This window comes from Hesperophylax consimilis, chromosome 24 (assembly GCF_061612785.1).
Source record: "Hesperophylax consimilis isolate HC1 chromosome 24, BYU_Hcon_1.0, whole genome shotgun sequence".
Lineage (NCBI taxonomy): Eukaryota > Metazoa > Arthropoda > Insecta > Trichoptera > Limnephilidae > Hesperophylax > Hesperophylax consimilis.
Genome location: NC_142859.1, coordinates 18,865,829 through 18,893,626, shown reverse-complemented (window position 1 = coordinate 18,893,626; position 27,798 = coordinate 18,865,829). Strand labels below are relative to the sequence as shown.

Genomic DNA, 27,798 nt, shown 5'->3' with positions numbered 1-27,798 from the left:
TATATAGTTATGTCTGCTGCTATATACACATGTGTGCTTGCATGCACACATATTAAAAATTATATATATAATTATGTACATTTTTACAATCTAATGCTAATTTACTTCTTTCTCCTTTCTAATTTCTATCTTCTACTTTTTATTACAATTTTTCCAAAATTTTAACTTCATCTATAGTTACTAATTTCACATGTTTACACTAGATTTCATTTTCATACAAAGTAATTACACTCAATTGGTCACCATGAAACAGGCAGCCGCCTAGTATGGTGATTCATTATATCTACTTTATGTAAATTTCAAAACAATGTAACATGTATTAAATAAATAAAAAATAAATAAATTGTGGTGTTAAAAGGACACGATTATAATTGTGTTGAGTTTAATAAACCATTCTTGTTGACAATCGTTTACAAGTGCTTGACAGGAAGAGGTTCCGAAGCAAAGACAATCTTAGGCATAGTGTTACTATATCCAACAGGTACCAAGTTTTAATTTTTATTATTGAGTGAAAAAACCCCAAAATAGAAAATGTTACCATAATTCAAAGAATTTTATGTGAATTTTAATTTTTTCTCCTGAAAACTCCTGAACAAATTAGATTGAAGCATATTTTGTTGTAATGTTGTATCCAGTTGACATGATGTATCTTAACGATGTTTCGGACGAGTCTCTGAATAAATACTTAATGAAGAAATCATCGTATCTGATCCTGGATTCACACTATATATATAACATTTCCTACATAAGCAGCAATCATGTACAAAATGATCAATTTGACTGTTTTTATTGATTGTTTACTTGTACCAGTCGTCGAATCTGGATCATGGTTTAGCGGACAGCGGGGGCCAGCAGATGGCAGTGGCAACGTCGCTTCCTCCCGCGCCTTCTCCGCAGTGCGTCACCTCCCCCTCCACTGTGCTGTCCAACGACGTCTCACAGTACACCCCACCCACCTCTCAGATGGTGAGCTTGATTGTTCTTCATATGTAACTTGCACATACCAACCTTATAATTAAAATCGCATTACATTACTCGCAATATTGTATGCGATTCAGTTTGTTGTGAACTGTAAAAAATGTTTGACCAACTATTGGGGTAGTTGTAGTCAAAAGTTAGAATTGAAAGAATTCTGACTTACCCTTGGTCTTTTCAATCGATATTATGGATTTGAGGGACACTGCGTGGTCATCGCTGCACAAGCTTCCGTATTAGATTCGAATTAAACACACTGAGGGTACATAGTCACCGTACCGGTTTTCTGACGGACGATTTGTAAATAAATTGTTGCAAATATCACTGATATAGATACTCCACATTGTCAGACAGGGACAGGTAATTGGTTGGGTGGGGTAATGAAGGAGCATAGTATGTTAGAGGGAGATGCATATAGTTGCACAACACATTACACTTGTGAGCTATCTACCTTTAATATGATAATGATTTGCATACCAATGTTCTGGTCTCGCTTGACTTGTTTTGCTTTTTATAACAGACCTGTGTGGTCCAGTAAGGTGATAATGTACAGTGGCTAATGGATTTGGTAAAGTTGCAAAATTCTGCTGCTCGCCTAACACAAATAACACTTGGTTACAAGAAAAAACTATTTTCGTCAGGGAGATGATACAATATATTTTAAAGTTCCCTTTTTTCCATCAAACTTCAAAATTTCATGTTCGACCGCCATGTTTTTTCTTGTTGTTGTCGTAAGTTAAGTTTGAAGGTTAGAAATTATGCGTAAATTATTAAAATAACCCAAATTAAGAACCTACTAACCTATTTTGTGCACGTTTCTCCCCTGACGTAAATATTGTTTCTTGTAGTAAATAGTGTGTATGAAGCGTGCAGCGGAATTCTGCAACTTTATCATATATTTTTTATGATGATTTTGACGACGGTCTTCTGAAACACAAATGAAGTCAAATCGTCTTTTCTGATTCTAATATGTTTCTCAAAATATATAAACCCTATTAGTTCCAGAGGTAGGTCGTACGTGAAGTCAACCTTCTATTTTTTAGAATTTTTTTTTGTTTTCACTACAGACGTGTGCGAAGGAAGAAGACGATCGTCGATGACCACGTACAACCTCTCTCTGGGACTACTATATCCTATAAGAGACTATCCCAGACCCCTATCCTTTATGATAAGTTCACCTCTTTAATAAATACTGATCTACAACTGCATAAACTCTTTCCAGTTAACATCAGAATCCCTTTCCGTTGCTGTCTCCATCGAGCAACAACAACAACAACAGCAGCAGCAGCAGCAACAACAGCAGCAGCAACAACAACAACAGCAGCAGCAGCAGCAGCAACAGCAGGCGCAACAGCAGGCGCAACAGCAGGCACAACAACAGGCGCAACAGCAGGCACAACAACAGGCACAACAACAGGCACAGCAGCAGCAACAACAACAACAACAACAACAGCAGCAACAACAACAACAACAGCAACAACAGCAGCAGCAGCAGCAGCAGCAGCAAATAAGCAACAGCAACTCGGTGTCGAGCTCCGGCCAGTACTCTGTGAGTAGCCCGGCCAGCTCTGCAAGGAGTGTTCAGCCTTCCTCGGCGCATCAAGTCCAGCAGTTGACTACCGTGTCAGGTAAGAGTAGTTATCATTATTACTACAGTAACCCTTTTACCTGATTGACATTATTAGTTCACCAACATTGTAATGGGTATTTTACACTAGAGCTGGGTTGGTCAATCATTTTGCATGACCCGGGTCACTCACAACCCACTGGCAAAGTGATCGGTTCCGCTCCTTGATTGGGTACTTTTAAGCATGCAAAAAATGCCATAGTGTGACTAGCCGGGCGGTGTTATTCCGACTCACCTTGTTGAAACTAAACATGACTTCATTTGTCTTAGACATTTTGTAACAATGTGTATGATTTAGATCAATTCTAGGAACAATACAGTCAACAAAGAATGACTGGATATAAATATTTAATTGATAAAAAAGTTTTGGTTGTGAGCGTGGTTATAAAAGCATTCTAGTTTTGACTTTATTTCGAGTATTCAACAATGATTTATGGAGTGGGTCTTCTGATTTCTGCAGTGACGTGTACGGACTGCCCAACATTTTGTTTTGTATGATTTTACAAAATACAGTAGAACCTCTTTAATTCGAAATCCATGGGATATCAAAAATGCAATTTCGAATTAACAAATTCCCTGGTAATTTGAAATTATATGTAAAAATTCAATATATTTCCACGTTAATTGAGATTTTGCAGCCGATTTCCTTCATAGCCGGTTTTTTAACCCATTGGCCTCCGAATTGTTTTGTACCGAAGTTTTAAATCTGCAGTGGTGTACTAAATCTTACATAACTTTTAAACTAAACATGCAAACGAAACAATTTATTTTTTAAAACTCGTTCATTGAATTAAGGTATGCAAAAAATATATGCAGTTTTAAAAATAATAATAATAATATGATTAAACGAGGATATAAAAATATTTTTTTTATAAAAACCATTTATTTTTTATTTTTTTTATAATTGGATTAAGTAAAGTTTTACATTAATCATACTTATGACCATAATATATTTTATTTCAATTTGGGCTGATGTTAGCCGCCCACCACGCATTTTACGAACAAGCTTGTCAATTCCCGAACCACACGCCATTTAAAAAGAAATTCAATGACGCTGAAATATAACAAAATTTCAATCGTATATATCAGGAAAAAACTGTACCAACGGAGTCCTGGAAATTACTACGAAATGAATGCTTAATTATCTACTGAGCGATTGGCATTTAAAATTTTAAACACAGATGTCAATAATGTATCCCTTTTTCGTTTTTAAGCCGACGACACCAGACCCGCCGGGACGGCGTCGTTTGAGGCCAATGGGTTAAACTCATATTCGAAGTTAAAAAATTATTTCCATGTAAAACAAATTTTCTCCGCCCCTTCGAACACGGATATTCGAAAAAAAATATACATTCCCGTGTAAATCGATCCAGATTTACAAAATAATAATACTAATTAGGACAATGTATAACCACATAAAAATACATTATTCGGCGTTTTGCCTCAGATTCAGATTTGCGAAATTTTATGATTATGATTATTCATATTATTCTTTCGAATTACACAAAAAAAATTCCTGCTTGGACAAAAATGAATTTCGAATTACAAATTAACAATTTTCGAATTAAAAATCTATTTTATTAAAAAAAAATTTTTGGCGAAATTTCGAATTATTGGGGTCCGAATTAACGGGGTTCTATTGTACTTGTTTTCAGTGGAGTATACTTTTATCACATATGCATGATTCCAACTTTGGTCTCATTGTGTGGCACTGTCTACCTTTGCAGGTCTGGAGAGCCAGCTGGCAGCCAACAGCAAGTCCTCCTCTGCGTCGTCGGACACGTCTGTGCAACAGTCGGTGTACTCCTCATACCCCGGGCAGGCCTACGCCACCAAGCAGCCTTACACCATGCCCGCGCACCACGGCGGCTACCAAGCTAATCCGTACTCGCAGGTAAATACCACAAAGTAGAGATGAGGAAGAGAGAATTGAAAGTTTTGCCAACTGAATAAATTAATTTTTGTAACTGGAATGCATTGTTTTTAATGTGACATAATTAGTTCTGTGAACAGATTAGACCTCCTGTAAAAAGGGTGTTTCTAATTTTCTCTCATCTAATAAATCAAAACCAAATCTAAATCTCTAATGTAACATTTACGTAAATACCCACCGTCATATTATGATTATAAATCATATATTGGATAATATATATTTTTTTAAACAAGGAATTGTACAATTTGTCCAAAGAAATATCACTATCTCAATGACAGTTCTTTTTCAAACTTTCTTCAGGCGGGTAGGTACCATAGTTATTGAAAAATGCGAATAAGAAAATTCAAATAAAAAAAACTACTTCAAATTTAAAAATAATCTTTACCTAATTATTAAAACGGCCACCACCTTGAAACAGAAACAGAATGTACAAACAAATTTACAGATAGAAAAATGAAAAACAGTTGAGTTAAAACCTTCGCTGCGTAATGTTTCGATTCTTAATCGTGTTCCATCCCAGGGCTTTACTGAGAGTACCTACCACTCGGCAGTTATAGGGGTTTACTACTTGTGTGTTATCGGATGTCGATCGTGTATGAAAATAAGGTTGATAGAAATCATTTGTGTAAAATTTTATTTATGTTATAACACTGTTTTTACTATTTCAGGTGAACTCGAGTGGTGCCTCATTCACGTCAGCGTCGAACGTCGCATCAGGCAACGTTTCTGCCTCGTATCCCCCGAGCAACACGCTCAACCAATATCAACCTATCAACACCTACCAGGTAACACACACACCCACTTCTTTTCACGTTTCCAATCTCCATTATATCATTATTTGAGATTGTCATTTTACAGCATTATTGCTGTTTGAATTATAGTCTTTAGATAAATAATGTTTTTTCCATGATGATTTCGACGACGGTCTTCTGAAACACAATTGAAGTCAAATCGTCTTATCTGATTTAGCATTTTTATTTGTCATTTAATTTTTCATTAGACTATAAATAACATACTCTCATACTGTGAAACTTTATAGGTTAGGTTATATAAACAGAGTAATTATTCTTGTCACTGTAAAAATATTCGTTACAATTTGTACAAAAATGTATAAACATCAATTGTATTAGCCCGTGTTCTTAAACATCTGAAAGATTTTTCATAAATAATCACACCATGAAGACGTATATAACTTTTAAAAAATGTATATATCTGGTTAAACAATAGAATCTTGGTACAATGACTTTCTCACTGGTGTATGATTTTTGGTTTTCAAGGCCAAAAGTATTATCGTGATAAATTTTTGGGTTATTATGCCGCATTGCACTTCCTCCTTCTTTAGCCAATGTTTCATACAGAGTTTTTTTTACATTCACCCCACACAGATAAAACATAATTTCCCTTAAGACCTATGTCATCCTTGGGGTGCTGTGGGAAGGGTCTTTTTAAGAAAAGGAAGGAGAGAAAGTAATGAGGGGTGGGTAGGAATCTAGGAATCAGTGCGTCCAGGAGAGACGGACGAATGATCTATCCCTCCCGCTGCAGCGCAAGGCGATGGGTTAAAGAGACCGGTTGGAGAGGTCAAAGGGTCTCCCAAACCGGCCTCTCCCGATCTGGGATGCCACGCTCGGTGCTGGTGGGCAGACGCATCTTCAACACACCTCACCTGATGAACCTGGGCACCCCTGCTAAATCACCAAACGCCAACCACCTGGGGTGACCTATGGCAAAGGTGCTGGTTATCCAATAAATGGTTCCAATTACAGTGTCCATCTGCCTTCACGATGGACACAGTAATGCTGTCCGAAAGGAAAGAAGAAGGAATCACAACATGGCATAATAACCCAAAAATTAATCACAATTTTTATGTGATTTTACCAAAATGTGTTTCATCCCACCGATTGCTGCTAATAATCTATTGGAATATCTTTTATATACCTAGCTTGCATGACCATTTTTTAAATAACCAGTCTAACTGACTTGATTTGGTTTAACATTTGCTTTTGTGTAAATAAAACCATAACACTGGGTTTATCATCTTTTATATGACTCTGCTTTTGCCGCTTAAGGATTTTCTATGTAATTTTATTTTTATTGTCCCCACAACACCACCTTTATGTTCAGTATTAAAAATAATTCTAATAGGTTGGAGAAATATGACATCTTTGGGAATTTTTCCTCTTGATTGAAGCAGCGATTGGAATTTTTCCAGGCTACAATGATAGAACGTGGATTGTGTTAATTATTTGCAGAATTCATCTTCGGTATCTGTTTACGGACAGAGCGGACTTTACACAGCAGCCAATGTTCCGTATAATAATTACCAAACGCTGCAGACCAACTCTAACAAGATATCTTCAAACGTTAAAGATACCCAGGTAAATATATAATGTCAACACATCAGATTATCTACAAATTTACAGTAATATCTTTGATATTAGTATTTGAGCTCACCCATAGATGGCACCAGATAAGTATATTATGTTAGCCATAGATGGTGTTAGCTGTCGAGAATAATAAGGTGGCAACCTCAAGTTCGGGGTCCAGATTATTCAGTAAGATATCAGAGCCCGTTGTCTATCTATCACAATAACATATTTAGTTGAAGCCGGCGTTTTTATTGAGTAAGAGAGTTTGTGAGAAAATCCCGGAGATACAACAAACTGAAAAACAAAGGTTTGGTCCGTCATTTTACAACCGACGAAACTGCAGAAGTCAGTAAACAAAATTATTTCCCATTGAAATTTCGTCAAGTGATGAGAATAAAAACCCCCCCCTGATGTTATGAAGATGATAGGTAAAAAATAACCCTCTAGCTAAGAAACCAACAAGAATTAACTGCTTATTATTTTTCCCTTTTAACGACATTTATGAGCATGCATATTTGTGATATTATATACCCGATGTCTTATTCTATATTATTATCTAATGTTTTATTTTTAGTATTTGCAGTAATTTATGGAGTTGACTAACAAGTAACCTCAATGTCTCCTACATTATTATGTTGAAATGAACTCTGTAATAGATGTAAATATTTTTAGTGATTGTGTTTACTTGAATATTCCAGTACGAGCCGACCGTGACAACTGCCAACAATAGTTTATCAAACACTCCTTCCGGACAATCCACGCAATCGTCTACCAAGATCTCAACCACCTCAGGTTAATATTAAACCACATATATAATATTTGATTACCATGGGATATTATCTATAAAGTTCTCATTTGTGTTTTAAGTGCATGTATCCATTTGAATGATGATATTTGGTAGGAAGAGTCTCGAAAACATATTTGAAGACAATTTAACCAACTGACACTGGATACTCGCTCTAACCCTTTGACCTTTTTTGAGGGAATGACAAAATAAAAGCAATTTATAGCCCTGTTGTAAAATGAATTACGAACCAGGCTGGTCACTGATCATTACTGACTTTATGTAGCTAATACTGATAATAATCTATACAAATAAAAATGTCAATGTTCATTTGTACAAAATCTTTATTTTTATGGAAAACTTCGCTGTTGGACATAAAACCATCACGCCCTATTGTTTCTCTATCTGCACAGACAGACTGAGCAACAGCATCGCGTGGCGGGGTGCTAGTTATTATAATAATAATAATCTGATTATACTCGCATGTTAGTATAATGCTAGCTTATTTCGTTTGTGTTCAACTTTAAAAACCACCACTTTCACACGTGTACGTGTAGGTACACGAATAGGTTTTTTACTGTGCCTAATTCTAAGGTCTAAAGTCTAAGATAAATCAGGGATGGGGACTATCTACATGACATAATATTTCTTCTACTACCTAGGTATATGAACTACTAGTATTTATTTTTACCTTCGCAGTTTCTTCATGAAGTTTTGCCATCCGAAAGAACTTTGTAGACAACAACAACATGAAACTCGATTACAATGTCTCTAGGTTGGTGAGCACCTAGGCGTTTCACTTCTACTTTTTCGTCAAATGTTAACGTACTGAATGTATTTTTCAGTAAAAAGTCGACTTCATTCATTTTTTCGAATAATTTCTAACAAAAATTATTATTAGATAAGAAGATAAGTCACGCACCTAACCAGAAACACCAAATATCCATAAATATTATGTTTAATAAAAAATAACACAAGTTAATCGTAGATACTTCAGTTTAAAGCGTTTTTACCACGAGAACGGCGCTATAGAAATAAGAAATGATCCGATCAATCGATATCAATACTATTATTTTACTTAACCTTCCAGCGGGCGCGCTGTCGTAAAATTTACGACAGACGCGCCTTATCGCTTCCCCCACTCTTTCCACTTAGTTGTAAGCATCGAGCTTCGAGCTATGCTAGAGTCAAATCAAATGTCAAACATTTACCGCAAGATATAAATGTTTTTCTCAAAGTGAGTTACGGTAGGGCTATTGAACCGATGACAGAAGAAGAAAACATAAGCTTTCCAAATCTCGGTGTTTGTCGGTTTTGTGCACTGGATAAGAAAAGATCCTCAGCATCAATGAAGTGTTGCCATTGCCAGTCCTTTACATGCAAGAACCATTCTTCAGTTGAGGTGGTTTGTAGCAATTGTAAGGATGGGAATATTGATTCTGACTAAATAGGTCGATAACAAATTTTGTTTTGAAATATTAAAATGTTTAGAGTGTTGCTTCGTTTTTTTTAAGAAAGTCATTTTTTTTTTTAAGTACTGCCTATTATCATTCTTCATATCCTTAAAAAAATTCCCTAACATTTGTATAAAGAAAACACCACTTACATGGAGAAAACTTGATGACGTAAAATTTACGACAAGCGCCCGCTCAAGGGAAATTTCTCGACGCGCCCGCTGGAAGGTTAAACGTCACAAACGATTATAACACGACTAACGCATATCCGTGCATAACTGACCTAACTGACCTTCTTCAATAATTAGAACTAAAACAAACGATCACAAGGGGATTTTCAAGTCTGTCCCCTGCAATTTCGTTAGAAGATTCAAATACGCATGCGCAAATTCTTAAAATCTCATACAAGAGTATTCAGTCCAAGTAGAAGAATCATTTTAGTAGGAATAAATCGCTGGGGTTGTCCCCCAACTGCGCAGAACGTTCTGCGCATAACTGGATGCTAGTCCCGAATCCGCTCGTTCGGGCTTGTCGGTCGCGTTGGTATTAGTAATATTAGTAATTAGTATGCTGCAAGGAACGGAGGAGGCTAGTCGCACGTTCGTCGGAAGAAACTTTTCAAATTTCGAGCTTAAAAATTACCCTAATGAATTTTTAGTTGAAATTTCTGCAACTGTTAATTACTTTCATGTAAAGAATGCATTCATTATTTTTTGCGAACTGAAAGAATTGTCATTTTTTTTCTTGGTAGATTTCTGGAATATCTGTAGTAGGGACTGTCCCCACGGTCCCCTTGTGAAGAACCGCCACTGTTTATAAGTAAAACTATTTCTCTTTTTCTACAAAAAATGTCTTTGAAGCAGACCTATATTTGGGCAAATTACATTATGCATAAAAACTGTATACTTCTTTGTGGACACATTTAGAAGTAATTTACAGATTTTAAATCTATTTGAAATTACGCAGTAAATAAACGAAAAATTGTATGAAATTAAAATAAACAATATCCCTCCGGCAACAGGGGATCATCTCAATGAGAGATGAAGAAGATGCATTGGAGACAGGAGATATTGAAATTAAAATAAACAATATCCCCCGGCAACAGGGGGTCATCTCAATGAGAGACGAAGAAGATGCATTGCAGACAGGAGATATTGAAATTGAAATAAACGATATCCCCCGGCAACAGGGGGTCATCTTAATGAGAGACAAAGAAGATGAATTACAAACAGGAGACATCTAAATTAAAATAAACGATATCCCCCGGCAACAGGGGGCCATCTCAATGAGAGACAAAGAAGATGCATTGTAGACAGGAGATATTGAAATTAAAATAAACGATATCCCCCGGCAACAGGGGGTCATCTCAATGAGAGACAAAGAAGATACATTGCAGACAGGAGATGTCGAAAGAGACTGAGTTGATTAGTTAACAATATAACTTTTATTCTACATATTTAAAAAATATACTTACAGAATGCTAACGGTTGACAACAACAAAAACAGGAGCGACCCGTTTACTGAACCGATCTTGTTGAAAACTTGCATGTGAGAGACCTCCGTAAGGGTCTCAAAAGCTATAAACCAATCAAATACCCCAGCGTCAGTGCTTAGTGTTCCCGTTTAATTAAACATCTGAAGGTTAATACAGTAGAACCCCTTTAATTCGAACCCCGATAATTCGAAAAAACGCGTAATTCGAAATTTTCGCCAAAAAAATTTCCGCTGAAAAATTTTTTCATACAAAAATTTTTTTAATTCGAAATTCGTTAATTCGTAATTCGAAATTTATTTTTGTCCGCGCACGAAAATTTGTTCGTGTAATTCGAAAAAAATTGATTTTTGCGAAAATAAATCATAATATTTCGTAAATCTGAATCTAAAAGTCAGCCGTGGCGGTAAAACGCCGAAAAATGTATTTTTACGTGGTTATACATCGTCCTAATTAGTATTATTATCTTGTAAATCAGAATCGATTTACACTGGAATGTCATACTTTTGCAAATTTATTTCGAATATCCGAGTTTGAAGGGCCGAGAAAATACGTTTTACGCGGAAACATGTCGTAGTTTTACGAGTTTACACCAAATATCTGAATTTAAAGGGTCGGCTGCGACGAAACTCGGCCGCGAAATTTCGATTTACGCGTAAATGTATCGTATATTTACGAATTTATTTCGAATATTTGAATTTAAATAGCCCGCTGCGACGGAAATCGGCCGCGAAATCTCGATTTACGCGTAAATATATCGCATTTTTACGAATTTATTTCGAATATCTGAATTTTAAAGGACCCGCCGCGACGGAAATCGGACGCGAAATTTCAATTTACGCGGAAATATATCGTATTTTTACTAACTTTACTTCGAATATCCGAGTTAAAAAATACGGCGCGACGGAAATCGGCCGAAAAAATTCGATTCACGCCGAAATATGACATATTTTTTACGAATTTACTTCAAATATCTGAACTTGAAAGGCCGGCCGCGACGAAAAACTGCCAATAAAATTGGATTTACGCGGAAATATATCATATTTTTACGAATTGACGTCAAATATCTGAATTTAAAGGGTCGGCCGCGACAGAAATCGGCCGCGCATTTTCGATTTACACGGAAATATATCGTATTATTGCGAATTTATTTCGAATATCTGAATTTAAAGAGCCGGCCGCGACGGAATATGGCCGCGAATTCTCGTTTTACGCGGAAATATGTCGTATTATAACCAATTTAAATGCGGATATTTGAATTAAAGGGCCGGCCGCGACGGAAAATTACCGCGAAATCTAGATTTACGCGGAAATATATCGTATTTTTACGAATATCTCAATTTAAAGGGTAGGCCGCGACCGAAATCGGCAGCGAAATCTCGATTTTCGCGTAAATATATAGCATTTCTACGAATTTATTGCGAATATCTGAATTTAAAGGGCCCGCCGCTACGGTAATCGGCCGCGAAAATAAAGAAATAATTGGTATTAATACGAATTTACAACTAAAATTCCACCTGGATTTGAAGAGGCGGCCGAGAAAATCGATTTTCGGCGTTTTTTTTTTTTTTTTTTCTTCATAAAATTTCGAATTACGTGGGAATTCGTTAATTCGAAATTTGATTTTTGATGTCCGGTGGATTTCGAATTAACGAGGTTCTACTGTAGTAGATACTTAATATTAAAAATATAATGGGATTAACGTTAAACTTCCATGAAATTAATTTATTTATGTCATATCAGGGATAAACAATGAACAAGAAATATAGGAGCGGGATTTGGATTTCAGTGATAAAATGTATTATGAATATGTATTGATAATTTTGAGTGTTTTAGGTAAATCGAGTGCATCGTCCTCCGTGTCAGGAGGAGTGGGAGGGGGTGGTGTGGGTGCAGGCGGACACGTGGGCGTCATGGGCCAGTACATTATGAGCCAGCCCTTCTACCAGCAGCCGCTGCCCTACGGATACGAAGAGGTACAAATGCTCCAGCAGAGGTTGCCCCATCACATGGTAATTATATTCCTTGTGACTGTGACCTAAAGCTAAAGAATTCACACTCAGTCCCAGTCCCCTCATCTGATCAATGCTTGGTATTCATTAGATTAATGCCTCTCGCGATAGCTTATCAGACTTACCTGGCTATTCAAATTCGGTCACCAAATATGGCTAAAGCCATTTCAAGCAATGCTTCAATTCTAAATGGTTGTTTCTTTCATTTTAAATTCTAATTAAGTTAGATTTCCCAGCTATGCTACAAGTAAAGAAAATCACAATAAGAAATGTCTTGTCAGTTTATTTAGTACAAAGTTAATGTGTGTTATCTGTTCCAGACGGGCTACTACGACATGGCGTACTCATCGTCCCGCGCCCCGCCAGACGCGTCCATCCCCTCCTTCTCGCTGGAGCGCTTTGGACGTGCCGGCGAGGCCCCCTCCCCGTCGCTGGCGGCTGGGCAGGGTGGCGGACCTGGGGCCCCTGCTGCACCCCCGCAGCAGCCAGCGCCCCCGCCCCCCCCTCCGGGGCAACAGGCTGCCGTGGTGGCGCAGCCATATGCCGCCTACTTCTACCAGCCGGGAATGGTACCCGGCAACTTCCAGTATGGCACGCCTCCCTTGTATCCGGTGAGTCCTCATGCCACTAACCAGTGGAACGGTTTTCGTACACATGTGCGTAATGTACTCTAATACCATCCGCGCGATTTTTACCTTTGAGCTTTGAAACTAAATAGAGTACAAAATGCGCTAATAGCACTGTAGTTGTCTAGAAAACTTTTATTCATCCCGATGTTTGAACAAAACTCGTCACGGCAATTTACACGCAGTTCTGCAAATTCTCACCCGACAGTTGGGTGTATTTTGAAGATTTTTTCAAAAATCAATGTTCAAGAGATTAATGTTGACATCTTTAGGGCAGTCGTGCTAGACCTCCAAGCGAATTTTCTATCGCCATCTCTAGATGATATTCAACAGCTTTAAATAAAATTTCCTCCATCCATCTAATAGCAGTAAATCTTCCATCATTATAACCCTAATGTTCTCTGTTTTAGATGGCCACAGCCGGGGGTACCGCCTCTTCCAGCTATGCCAGCGGCAAGGGCGTGGGTGGGGGGGGCTACGTGGGGGCCACCTACGGGGCTCCACAACCCCAGCAGCAGCAGGCTTATGAGCAGCAACAGCCTTCCCAGCAACAAGACTACAAGTCCGGTCAGTACTCAACCAGCCTCATCAATACACCGTTGCACACTTGTCATATTGTGTCCTTGCCTATACTATTCATTAGAAACGCGTTGATGTTTTAATTTGTTAAAATATTTTTTATATTTAATCAACGGTCACGTATCAAACAGTGATATTCTGCCACAAATCAACCTATTTGTGCCGTAATCTCACACTTGGAGATGTCACCACAGCATGTTGTATTGACGAGCGAATCGTTCAAATCTGTATCAGAATTCACCCATGGGAAGAGCGACCCGCTGAAATGCGGTAGATGACAAATTCAATGTATTCTTTGAAACCTGCAGGGCGTTTAGAAGATTTTTGACATTAGATGCTAAATATAGCAACCGTACTTTTACAACCAATCAGGTAATGTTTCCTTTAATGTTGTATTAAACATTGTCCTTGAAGAATTCAAAAGTCATTTTAGGCAAGAACTCTAAAATATCGGTTATTGTAAAATGTTTTATTTAAAGCTTTGTATATTTCATGTGTATTGTAATAGGATTGCATCAATCTGTAATGCACAAAAAAATAAATTATTATGTACACAAGTAAAATAAATAAAAATCTTCCGCAACCACTGCATCAGTAATAATCAGGTGTTTTGAGTTTTGTACTATGTTTGGAAAAAAGCTCATGGTTGCTATTTCCTGAATTAATCAACCTAACCTTACCACACATCTCTAGAATTTAAAGGCATGTTGCTGATTGCTTCATTTGTAACCTCTTGTACAATGGAGCTTTCAGTGGCAATAATATTAACATAAATTTATGATATTACATGATGATTTCGACGACGGTCTTCTGAAACACAAATGAAGTCAAATCGTCTTATCTGATTTTTCGAATAGTTCACAAAACTTCGTGGTGTTTCAATATATTTGTGGTGTTGTCAGAAAGCCAACTAGAAACAAAACCCCAACTAAAATTATTGTGATTGATGAATGATTTGAGGGACATGGATGGCTTGCTAACATATGTGTTGCCTTCTGTGTGTAGGTTACACTACGGCGCAACAGTCAAGTGGCGTGAAGCAGGGGGGCGTGAGCAACTCTACTTCGGTGTCCACGGACCTCAACAACTCCATGTATGGGGCCGGCAAGACGCACGTCTCGCTGAACAAAGTCAATGTTAGTATCAAATACACATACATTTAGGTTACACTATGGCGCAACATTCGAGCGGCGTGAAGCAAGGCAGCCTATTTCTCTCTATTTGACATAGTTTCGTTTGGCATCCAATAATGTGAATTGTCAATTTTTCGAAATGTGAAATTTTGATGCCATTCGATTTGTAATAATTTTTTCCGAGTGTGTTCAGCCACAAAATGCCAAATGTTTGTTTATTTGGACAAAATATATATATAATAATGTATATATAACGTGGTTTTCTCTCTTCTGAATAGCTTGTTTTATGTCACATTTGCGGTAATGCACGCCAAACTATGATATGATTTCAATGATAACAGATAAATAGTGGTATGCTGTTCTTAGAAGCTGCAAGCTGAGCATGCCCCAAGAAGAGAATGTCGAATATGTAAGGCTAGATGGGGGAGTATGGATGGGTATATAGATTATGTACTAACTACGGTTGTGGCGTTCTTGCAGAGCTACGACAAGGCGGCGTATCACAGCGCCACACCACCCCCCCCCTTTGGGCTAGGTGGGGCGGGGGGAGCGGGGGCAGGCGGTGTGGGGCAGGCGGGGGGATACCCCGCACACCTCTACATACAGCACGGGGCCATGCCACCCCCGCCCGCACAACATCAGGTAATTACCAACACCCAAACACACACTCACTAGACACTAGACGCTAGGTCAATCTATATAGGTGCCAGATAGCCACTCAGGTCATGCTGGTGAGAACTTCGTTGTAACCTATCTTTCTGTTACATGTATGCATCATGCATCCCTCTTTCTCATAAACAAGGGAGTTTGCAACTGAGTTATTAGCGGTATGTCTTTAGCTACTAAACATCCGATAGTTGGCTATAACAAACTTCATTTTTTGATATATGCGTTGTTTATGAGAAAAGGGGAGAGGTTACAATGGAGCTATCAACGATATAGCATTGCACAGGGGCGGAGTGAGGTCATAGATGCTAGATTTACTGATTGAATCTCAACCAATAGCTGCTAGTTGGTTTCAAATTAGTAGTATGTACCAGTTATTTACTGATCGCCAGGGGCATGCTGAGAATTTTTCCCCATTATTCAGAAGAAAAAGTTTCAGTGCTAACTTTTTATTCTGGAAAATTGGAATAAAAAGCCACGGCAAGCCCTTGCTGATTGTTCTCACTGTTTTGTGCTCTGTTCTTTTAGAATTTCTTACCATTCTTTTGTAGTTCCATCAGCTTTTCATTAAATGTCATATATCCCACCACTCGTGATCCAGTCACTAAATAACAATACTATAAATATTCCGTTTCACATCCATTTAGGCCAATAATTGATTCACTCACCCAAATTGTTATTAACTAATTAGTTGCATTCACTAATGTTTAATGGTGAACATTCTAATTAGTTCCTCACCGATTGACTCTTATTTCACTGCAACCAGTTTCCGTGATCACATTTTTTGATATTTGAATATTGTATTATTTAAACATGCGCGAGCTGAACTGCTGGATGTATACGTACCATTATATGATGCAAAAGTACACCAGTAAGAAAAAAAAAATTATGAATAAATTTATACTTTGCGAGTGTTGTGTTAACTCGAAGAAATAATTTTAAATGAGTGATTATTAATAATAATATTATTCAAACACAGCTTGCCATATTTTGTCCAACTTTGAAGGAGTCCATTATCTTGGAATGAGTTTGAATAAATAACAACGATTCCTTATCAAATTCTTAGAATATGACCCCGCAAACTCTGAACTATGAATTTTCGCAATGTCAGCGTAATATGGGTTAACCATGTTATTGAATAGTGAATTGATCCACTAACTAAACACCATTATTAAATACTGAATCATAAGAAACATTAACATTTTTTTTTTTTCACATGTGTTGTTATAAAAACACGACATGACAATTTTTTTCAACTTGATAACTTTAGTCACAAAAAATATTTAACTAAAGATTTTTAAAAAGTGTATTAAAACATAATTCGTCCCATACTAACCCTTTACATACACTGTATGTATATTGCATGGGGGTTTTGTGTACATTTCATTCTCCTACATTGGTGGTCCACTGTTTAGATTTTTGCATGCACCTGTCCACTATTTGTTTGTTTTTCCATTATTTACGTCTTCGTTTCTTATTCTTATGCTGACATATTTTATACTTTAAGATTTGATGTGGGTTAAGAAACAATGCCTTGTATTGTAAGTGATTTAAAGTGAATAGCATTTTAGCATTTACATACTACTAATAGGTATAAGATGATCAATGAAGAAATTGCCAAATCATGAAATGATAAAACTGATTTTAAAATGTATTATTTTGTGCTGTTTTGTTTGTAATAATTTGATCCCTGATAATTTAAAAAAAATAATTAATTTAAATTTATCCATAGAAATTTTTTTTTTTCTGAATTTTTTTGAATATGTGCGTGAATTTGGGGGGCGGCTGCAGAACTCAACTTTTCATAAATATATATGCACTACGGCAGTATTTAAAAACTAAACTAAAATTTAAAACGATTGTTTCCTGAAAAAAAAACACCCGCTGTCAATTTTTTGTTTTTTAAGTTAAGGTGTTGGTTCGCTATTGAGAAGACTCCGTTTTGTAAACTTATTCAAATTGTCAAAGGGAAAAGAAACACATTGGAAAGTTTCTGGAATACACGGAGGACTAACCGAAATGTCCTAAGGCAACTATAGTGAACCCTGGTAACAGGTAAAATGTCAGCTCAGCAAACTAGACAGCCGTATAGTAACTGAGTGTGTAAGAGTGAGATAACCCAACCTGTCGGTGTACAAAGCTTGGAATTGGAGTCTAGGTTGCAGTGAACACTGGCGTATTATAGAGCTTGATTTTGAGCTTTCAACTAGTAAAAATAACGGTTAATTAGTCAGAGAGAACTGTATTATGTATTTTTTATTATTAAGTTCAGTTGTGATGTATGTAACATTCAAAGATACATATTACATATAGTTCTTACAATAGTTGGTGGATTAACAATCAACTTAGTTGCCTTCCAAGATCGGGATTCGATTCTTGTCCGTGGCAATTCGAAACTTTATTTTTATTTTTTTAAATACATATTCTTATTCGTGGGTCTGCGCTAGTTCATTTAATAAAGTAGATAGGTTACCCAAGAATGCAAAATAGGGCTACAGATCACCCCAAGAGTTATAAATTAAATTAAAAAGTTAATTGACGAAAAATAGGTATTCGTTTCTTAACCCTATCAATAAATCAAGCTTCTTATTACATACTCTTACTGAATTTTGCTTCTAATTTATATAATATACATCGCAGTACATTTAGCTCTCTATGTAATATGGCCTTTTAATTATATACAACTAATTGTAGGCTCTATTTATTAAGGTTCTTATTTTGATTTACATTCTTCCAAACTTTGGCACATCTTTTAAATTGCTAGAACCAAAGAGGTTGGACTATGTTAGTGTAACAGGAGGGACCAAAGTTCTATTGTATTATTCAGAAGACGGAGAAAACTAACGTTTTCCCTGGGAAAAATAGCATGGTTAAAAATAGTAAAATGGACCTTTAGGTTAATTTGTTGGCTTTTGGAAACAACTCTTAGGCCAGCGCCACACTTGACGGAAATTCCGTCGCGGATCTTCCGCTGGAGTCAATCCGTTACCATACGTTGCAGCCACACTGAATATTCAGTGGCGGATTATCAGTCGACTGCCAACGCTTATACAGCGTGGTCGTAATGGATCCGATAGAAGTGATAGCTATTTATGAGGCATATAGGCATTATGAGGTAAATATTGGGTTCATCCCATAAATACTCTTCGACTAGAAATTGGGCAATTTCATACCTTGTATATGCAACTAAAAAATTATCCAGATAAAGTATTCGAATATTATCGAATGTCCATACAATCATTTGATGTATTGCTGAATTTAACGAAGGACTATATTACCAAGCAAAATACAAAACTTAGAACGGCTATATCTCTCCCAAAGGCAAACTCTATTTTGCACTTCGATAATAAATCTTTCAGTGTCGAACATCCTGTGCGTTCGTCGTCGCCGCGTGTTATCCGCCGAATGTGGCGCGATGCATACAAATACTTGGAATGCGACTTTGCCGATCTTCCGCCGACGGAAGATCGGTGCGCGGAGGACGGAACAGACGCGAGTGTCGGCGGTCCGCCACGGAGCGACCGATCGTCCGCGACGGAACGACCGATCTTCCGCGTAGTGTGCCCGCTATTTGTAATTTATATGCAATTACATGTATTGGCGTTCCGTCGCGGAAGTTACGCGACGGAATTTCCGTCAAGTGTGGCGCTAGCCATATGGTCTCACAGAAATCTTTGTGTCTCCCTTTCTGTCATGGTTAGAAATATGATCTAAACGGCGTTAGAAAGAGAAAACACCACACTTTATATTAAAATCTAGAAGTTAACCACCGACAAATTAAAATGTGCACCTTTATGATATCAAAGGTTCCGCCTGCAATTTTGAAAAATACTTACAATGAAAAGGGAGGTGACATTAACGTTTGTTTTTATATATTTTTTTTTGTTGAATAAAGAATATAACACTGGAATTGCCTTCCATACAAATTTGAATCATGCCCAGCGTTCTATCGCACTCCCCTGAAATCGTAGGTATCCCATTTGAATTTCTAAAATACAGTTTTGTTTAGAAATATAGGCCCAAATTGGGCAAATATTTGGATCACAAAACACTTCTTGTGTTATTCTTTATTCCATCATTTTATCCAACCAAACTTTTTTATTATGTTAGATCTGAATAGAGGTGTGATTTATTTTATGTTTATTTTCAATGTCTTATTCACTTATCCTTTATTGTTGGCTTGGTGGTTTTTAATTAGTGATTCTCGTAGAAAATGCATGTATTCACTTTTGTATTGCTCTTCCACTCTGCAACTATCACAACATATTATTTATTTACATAATTATATTATTTTTATTTACCTGCGCAAACTTAGTCCGCATTATACATAAATACGATTATTGTAATATGCTTTATAAGTGAATATTATTATGTATACAGATGGGGTTTATATATATATTTACATAAATATCCCTTTTACATTAAATTCTTAAGATCAAAACAAGGAGACAAAAACATTCCATATTTGATCTGAAGCATTAATTATTATTAAATAAAATGAAACTGTTATATATTTTGTATACAGAGGCGTTTCACGGCTACCAAATTTTATTATAAATTGTTCAAACGGCATTTCAATACAAAATGCCTTTGGAAAATACCCCAATTGGCCCTCACCGAGAATAACACTCGGATGCCTGATTCGCCTCTGGTCAATCATAGTTTATAGGATAAATGATTATTAATAATTATTTATTTTTCGTTGTTCCTTACAACCGCTGTAAAGCTTCATTTGTAAGGATAATCAAACTTAACAATCTACCAAAACCATTTGGAGTTTTATAGCCGAGTAAAAATGATCTTTTATTAATAGAATTAATTTAACACTTCCGATTTGGCCGATGTATAAATTACAATTGTAACATTTCGAAATTCACTATCGGCTGCCGGTACTTGAATTATTTGGAAGTTTACTCAAGAAGAAGGATTTTAAGGTTGTGGAGGATTTGAACCCAAAGCCCCAGGTTTTTGACCCGGGTGTGTTGTCAATTGCTCCACAATGTTTATGCTTAGCTTTGTAATCGCATAAGCTTACAATAAAAAAAACCAAAGCTTTCTTAAATTAACTTTTAAAAAATCACGCGCATTCAATAAAATTAATTCACCAACACGGAGTTTTTACACATTTGTTTTCTAGTTTAAAGGTAGTTTTAAAGTTAATTTCCATTAATCATTGTTGATTTTGCCCACGAGATCATTGTTGATGCATGATTTTCCTTTTTAAACAGTATTCTATTTTGTAGATGGATGCACGGAACAGTAATCATAGGCGGGTAAGTCTCATCTCTATAGAAACCTTTTACAACATACGTAAATATACCCTATGTATTACTTATTATACTTGCATGCCAACTTAAAAACACAAAGAACGAGGTGGCTGAAAAATATCCTTAAAACATCTGTCTATGATCGGCCTTCTTCCGTAATTGTTTTTTTATTAAAATCATCTTATACAGAGTTACCCCACGTTACAGACAACTTATGGATACAACCTCCACATTTTAACCTTATACTTATTTTACCATTTTGTTAAAATATTCCAAAATAAAATTTAACTACTAGTAGAGGGACACAGCCATTTAAGGGTGGCGTCTATCTGATTGACCCTGAGGGAAATCATTTTGTCATTACGTCTTGGGGATGCCGTGTGAAGGGTCTTTTTGTCATTACGTCTTGGGGATGCAGTGTGAAGGGTCTTTTTGTCATTACGTCTTGGGGATGCCGTGTGAAGGGTCTTTTTGTCATTACGTCTTGGGGATGCCGTGTGAAGGGTCTTTTTGTCATTACGTCTTGGGGATGCCGTGTGAAGGGTCTTTTTGTCATTACGTCTTGGGGATGCCGTGTGAAGGGTCTTTTTGTCATTACGTCTTGGGGATGCCGTGTGAAGGGTCTTTTTGAGGAGAGGAACACACACGCCGCCAAATCGTTCACAAGTCGAGCTGTTGAACTCAAGAACGAGTCGTAGAAACGACCCATTCTCATGTGACAATAATGTTGCTTGCGCGTTTCCCTACTTAAGTATTTGTGGCAAAAGGATCAATGACGCTAGTTCCTCTGAACGTCTTTCACTGAAAAACCTGCAGAACAAGAACAGCATTCTCACCTGAAGACTGCGCTTTAAAGATTGTAATCCGTTGTTAAGATAATATCTATCAAGCAGACCGCCCGTTTCTGCACAGAGTCAAGCTGCATTATAAATTTTCATCCTATAAAGCACTTACGACAGTTTAATATCACATGAATGTTAAAAATTAGAACTACTGAAGAAATAAATCACTAGAAGTTTGCTTTGGGCGTGTCGGTATAGCCAAAGTTAGGTAAATTTTTTTCTTATTTTTGTGATATTTTTATCCAACTATTTCAAATAGCGGAATTTTTTCTCAAAAACAACGGAGGATCAATTTCACTTGCCTGTCTGAGGCCCAGGAGTCAAAACGTTTGATGTAAACTGATGACATGAGTTTTATTTCAAATCAAATACGTGTAGGGAACATATACAATTCACTGTAATTCGAATGGCAGTCCTGCCACGCCATTCATTGAATGTTCTGTGACATCACGCACTTTTCGGCCGGCCGTAATTATCAACATCACAGCTTAAATCTTTGGTAGTATTCGGTATTTTCAAAAAATTCTCAAGTCAGTCCATCTAATTAATATAATACATCGTAAATAACATAAAATCATTAGTTAGTCTGGGGATTTCGCTATTGATTATTATTGATATTTAAAATTAACAGCACAGTTGCCTTTTGCATACATAATAGTTATTGACAGTCGTAGTACAATGTAGATAGAAGAATAATTATAGAATTATATAAGTAAACAAGACAAAAGAAAAAATAATATACGTTGGTACTAGAAATGAAGAAGAAACAAAAACAAAAAATATTGTTATGCGGTGACCTCATTAAAATACGCACTGCTAAAATGTTTAATTAGTACAGCTTTATACTTCAGTAGAGGCATATTAAAAACATCAGCTAACATAGCATAATAGTTAACGATGGTGTGTAATCTATTTCTAACAGAATTGTAGACTGTCCCCGTAGTATAATTGTCACAATAATAATACATACTAGAGGGAACCTTGATCTAATGGTATGCGACACATTACACTATACGTATCATGGCTTAGCCTATTTCAGCAAATCGCTCGCCATACGCTACCAATGGGAATATATGGTGAGCGATATGCTGAAATAGGCCAAGCCACGACAATATTGATTATAGCGTGGTCTGTCATAGGCTTGAAAGTTAGTCGAAATGATTTTTTTTTAAAGATTTAAAAAAAAAAAAACGTTTTTTTTTTTTTTTTTGCGGGTGTTTTTTTAAAAAGAAATAAATAAAAGAATACAATAAATAAATGCCAATGTTAACACATTTCTGGCGGGTATTCTTTGTGGTGGCGCTACGCTGTCTCTGGGCGAAAATAAAGGTCACGCGCAAATTTCTTTAATTTGTTTTAAATCGCTATATCTTTGAAATTATTTTAATAAAAATTTCTACATAGTAACTCAGCATGCCCAAGCTATAATAATACAAAAACGAATATTATTTGAAATGCAACTCAATTAATCTTGTAATAAGTTTATTATGGTCCTCCTATCGGTATTTTCCCAAACCTGCATTTTTTTTAAATACGCCTGACATCTCTCGCTCACTTGCACATAGGAGTTAAGTGTGGCGGAACAGAGATAGAGATCGGGTTTCACGGTCATAAAAACCCTCATTCCAGGAATTGAATTATTACGATGACAGAATGTGTTATCTAAATAACATACTATCCTTTTGTTGAAATACCGATGTAAACGAAAGGCACGAAGATAAATATACAAAGAAGACTTGCATTATGATTCGTTAATTATGTACATATAGTTGGGACCTTTTACAAATTTCCGCAATATTCCCCAAAAATATATTAAAAATTTACCATTACCAGTCGTACCACATTCTAGAACTTCCATCAGTTGACTCAGAGGGTTCAGACAAAACTTTGATGAAAAATTATGCAGCACTATTATTATTTGTTTTCATCAAAGTAAGAAAAATTATTGTGTCACCGTCACCAAATAATATCTGTAAAGTGAATTCAAAATGAACGTACCCACGATTCTTGCGTAACCTGGGGTAACACTGTATCAACTATCTAACCTTTATAGTATATATCTTTCTTGTATAAATATATATAATATGTTTATAATACTAACGCAAAATACTTCTCACATTGCCCAGAGTGGAAGGTGCATTCAATTTCAGTAAAACCTCTTATTTTAATTAGGTACCTTTAAATATACAAAATGACCCAACCATTTTTAGTAGATATGAATAGACCCAGTTGATATTACATATTTCCATTTCATTGCAACACAAAACCACTTGGTCCACAAATATATAAAGTGGTCTTGTACTTATTTTTGTTAATTCAAAAAACACATTATAAATAATATATAAGTGGAAGTCATTCAGCAGATTGAAGCCAAGCCAACAAAATGAAAATATAAGACTTATTGGGGTATTTCAAACTCCATTGCATTTGATCAACGATCAGTGCAATTTTTGAACGTTTGACATTTATACGGTTCCCGTTAAACGCACATTCATCAGTAATAATTGGATAATTTGTGTAGCGCCATTTTTGTGAAAAATCGCCCCAAGGGCACTGCACAATTTTTGCTTAGATACTAGATATTATGATGTGCTGTCAAGCATAAAAGTCAGTTGCAATGCTTTTCAGCTGATCACAATTTGATCAAAAGTTATAACAGATCAAGAATGGACATTTAACGCAACTGATCCAATTTAAAACAGATCAAAATGACAGCGATCATGGATGCGATGGTCCATCAGATGTGATAGATTTTGTAACATTATTATGACGCTTATTGTGTCAATTGCTCATAATATCTTGTTTATGTTATTATCATCTATCTATCTGGTGTGATTTGAGATTTTCATGGCCAAAAGTATTATAGTGATTTGTTTTTGGGGTATTATGCCGTGTTGCGCTGCCTCCTTCGTTGGCTAAAGAAGGAGGTAGCGCAACATGGCATAATACCCCAAAGACAAATCAGTATAATCTATCTATCTGTTGGTTTGTCAGTAAAGTGAGTTGTTTACAAAGCATTCAATCTTTAAAATATGTTTCAATGGGCAATCAAATCTTTTTAGAGCCTACTTTGTAAGTTGAGTTACGTCTAACATATAAAGGCGAGTGTCTGTTGATTTGTTTTGTATACAAATTTACAGTTTTACTCCGAGGTTGAACAAATTTTGCACAAGTTACCTTCAAAACATTAGGAAGGTCGCTGTCTACCTTAGATTTAGAAAAACTCTGTGTTAAGACCGGACAACGCCGGGGACTTCAGCTAGTGGTTTATAAAGAAAACTTCTACAAATTATTGTAAGACGTTTTGAGTTAAGATACTAATATGTGATATTATTTTATGCTTATAAATGATGTAATCCAAATTGAAAATTTAGTATTTTTTGTTTTAAATACAGGTGGATTACATTTTTGATCACTATCATTAATTTTTGTTAAAGGCATGATTTTATTGTTTTTATGTATGCTTCTATGTTTTAGCTTTCATTTTAAATTCTAATAACATTTCAGAAGGTTGTGTAGGTTGAATTATAAAAGCACATATACCTCTGTTTTTGTTTTGTTGTGGCTTCTTCATTCTGCAGAAAGATGGATAGCTCAATCAGATCTAACAAAATCATCCACAATTAAAGATATGGGTGTGTTTGTAAAGGAAATGTCTCATGTGAAAAATAATAATGCGTATATTATAATGAATCAATTTGTAAATTGCAGGATAACGGTACTAACAGTTCAAGGAGCGGCGCCTCCGGACAGAACAAGCAGGGGGGCTCCACCAAGCAGGGCTACTCCCCCTCATACTGGAACGCCAACTAAGTGGCCCCCGGCCCCACCCTACCACACCGACCCTACATCGCCCAACCAACCCCTGAGACTTGACTACAACATTCGCTGAACCTATTATGTATGACTTCATCACTCACGCCATGACCACAATGCCAGTCAACTTGGCCACACCGATGCCGCATCAAAGTAGAAAGCTGGTGACATTAAATGTTTTCCTCGAGACACGGTGACTTCTGTTTCTATGACTCTCGGTGGCTTTGATGTTGCCCGTGAATCCCGTGTTGGTGACGCAATGTCACTGAAACTTGTGTAACCTTGATTTTGCTTTGTGTTGCAAAACTTGGTAACTTTGATAATATAATTTTCCAGTGTCCACAACTAGAAGATAAAATCTTTTTATATAAAGTCTGGATGAATTTATTTATGATTGCTTTGTCTTTTATGAATGTAAGAGTATTGATTATTTTCTTGATTTCTATCATGTTGTTTTGCTGATCATTATATGTTGCAAAATGTAAGACTTGCCAGAGTGTTATTGTGACATGACGAGGTATGATTGACAGCTGCATGGTTCTGTCGAGGAAACTAGCCACGTCATTGCATTTGGAAGAAAGTATTCCGACGACCAGTGGAAAATGTGAAATTTTTGAGAATTACGTAATTGGTGAGATTTCACTATGCCAATAGTAATGTTGTGCGGAGACTTCAGACGGAAAGTTTGGAGATACAAGTACAAGTGAGGCCTGATAAACTGTGCTATTGTTCGATGATGTTATACATCAAGTTCATTTTGTTACGTCGTGATTTATTTTGAAGATAATTTAGATAGTTCAAAATTTAGTATTGCGATGTCGATGACTGGTTCATCGAGGCACGCTCCGAATTATCTCTTTAGAAATTGTATACTTCAGTACCTCTTGGATGCAAATATTACTTTAAGTATGAGTGTTTGTTTTGGTTTCTCTAGGCCCACAATGTTTGACAATATGTAGGAAATGTTAGGCTTTAGTATGTGGAACCCCATTTAATTAGGAACAAGTTAGTTTGGTTCCACAGAATAATAAATAACCTTCCAATGTTTGTGGGAAGATATTCAGGCGATTCTTGATGCCGTTATTCCGCATTTATTTAGATTTAGTTAATCTTTAAAAAATACACCTAAAAAAATTAGTCAGTTTTCAACGGTTGATTTTTCTAAATTCTAATATTATTAATTTCATTTTAAGTTTATCGATCCGGTGAAATTTTTTAGCGAATTGATTGATTGGTTGTGTTAATTTTTTTAATTTTATTATTATTTATAGTTTAACCAAATTATTTACCCCAAAACAGTTCCACCAGGTTTTGATAATCTGTGAAAAATAATTGTACCCAACTCGTCTGCAGTAAACAATCAAATTGTAATGTTGTTATATATTTCAGCCATCAAATTATGATCTTAACGTTTACAAATAAATTTATTTGATACCAGTCATTGTTTTCAAACAAAATGTATGTCTGAAAAAGTTACATTAATATTGCTCCAGTATTTAAATTAAAATCTTCCAACATCTCTCAACGGAGTATCTGTAAAGTATTTTTTTATTTATACATATAACAGTGAAAAATACAAGGAATTAGTCTCTTCTCTTCAATGTACACACGACACATTGAATTTGTACTAAGCTTGACCAAATAAATGAAAGAAACTGTATGTCCACAACATAGTTAGGTTTGAATGCAGACTTCAATACTTGGTATACAGAAGGATATCTAAACATTTATTATTTAAATAAATCTGTACAAATCTTGAATAAAAGCAAAGTGATCTTTTCTATTTTATGTTTTTTTTTGTGAATCTCTCTCCGAGAACAAAAATACTCCCTACCGGCGTTTCCACGCGAAACGCAAACCAAACCAACCGTCTGTTCAAATCATTCAGGATAATATTTCCTATATGTTTTAAAATGTACATTTCTGCATGAATAATGTTCGGAGACAAAAAAATTGGATCTCTAAAAAGTGTATAGTGAAAATTACTATAGTTTTTATACAATTTCAAAACTAATTGTCGACAAATGGTTCTTCTAAACATTGTCAGTGAGTAAACATTATAATATTTAATGATGAAACCTACTCAGGTTCCTCTGTAAATGACATAGTATTCGAGGGATATTTTAGAATGAATAAACTCTTTAAATTTGGCGAATCCCTGGAATGACCTGTCATTTCCAATGTTTAATTGTGTAATTAGCTCTGAAGATGTCAGAGTACGTC

At 36.1% G+C, this 27,798-nt stretch overlaps 1 protein-coding gene across 10 annotated transcripts in view; it reads left to right on the top strand.

Moving 5' to 3' along the window:
• The window catches only part of lig (ubiquitin-associated protein-like lingerer), a 50,054-nt gene extending 22,337 nt beyond the window's left edge, over positions 1–27,717 (top strand). For 7 of the 10 annotated variants that reach the window (XM_089646339.1, XM_089646342.1, XM_089646341.1 and 4 more), the window contains exons 10-22: positions 811–966; positions 2,198–2,603; positions 4,330–4,496; positions 5,204–5,320; positions 6,788–6,913; positions 7,603–7,696; positions 12,471–12,646; positions 12,967–13,257; positions 13,683–13,839; positions 14,857–14,987; positions 15,465–15,626; positions 20,894–20,923; positions 25,471–27,717. In XM_089646339.1, coding sequence (XP_089502465.1) covers positions 811–966; positions 2,198–2,603; positions 4,330–4,496; positions 5,204–5,320; positions 6,788–6,913; positions 7,603–7,696; positions 12,471–12,646; positions 12,967–13,257; positions 13,683–13,839; positions 14,857–14,987; positions 15,465–15,626; positions 20,894–20,923; positions 25,471–25,572 — 2,115 coding nt within the window. In that variant the 3' untranslated portion in view covers positions 25,573–27,717. The remainder of the gene's footprint in view (positions 1–810; positions 967–2,197; positions 2,604–4,329; positions 4,497–5,203; positions 5,321–6,787; positions 6,914–7,602; positions 7,697–12,470; positions 12,647–12,966; positions 13,258–13,682; positions 13,840–14,856; positions 14,988–15,464; positions 15,627–20,893; positions 20,924–25,470) is intronic. The other 3 variants (XM_089646347.1, XM_089646348.1, XM_089646346.1) reach the window with 3 other exon arrangements.
• The last annotated feature ends 81 nt before the right edge of the window (positions 27,718–27,798 follow it).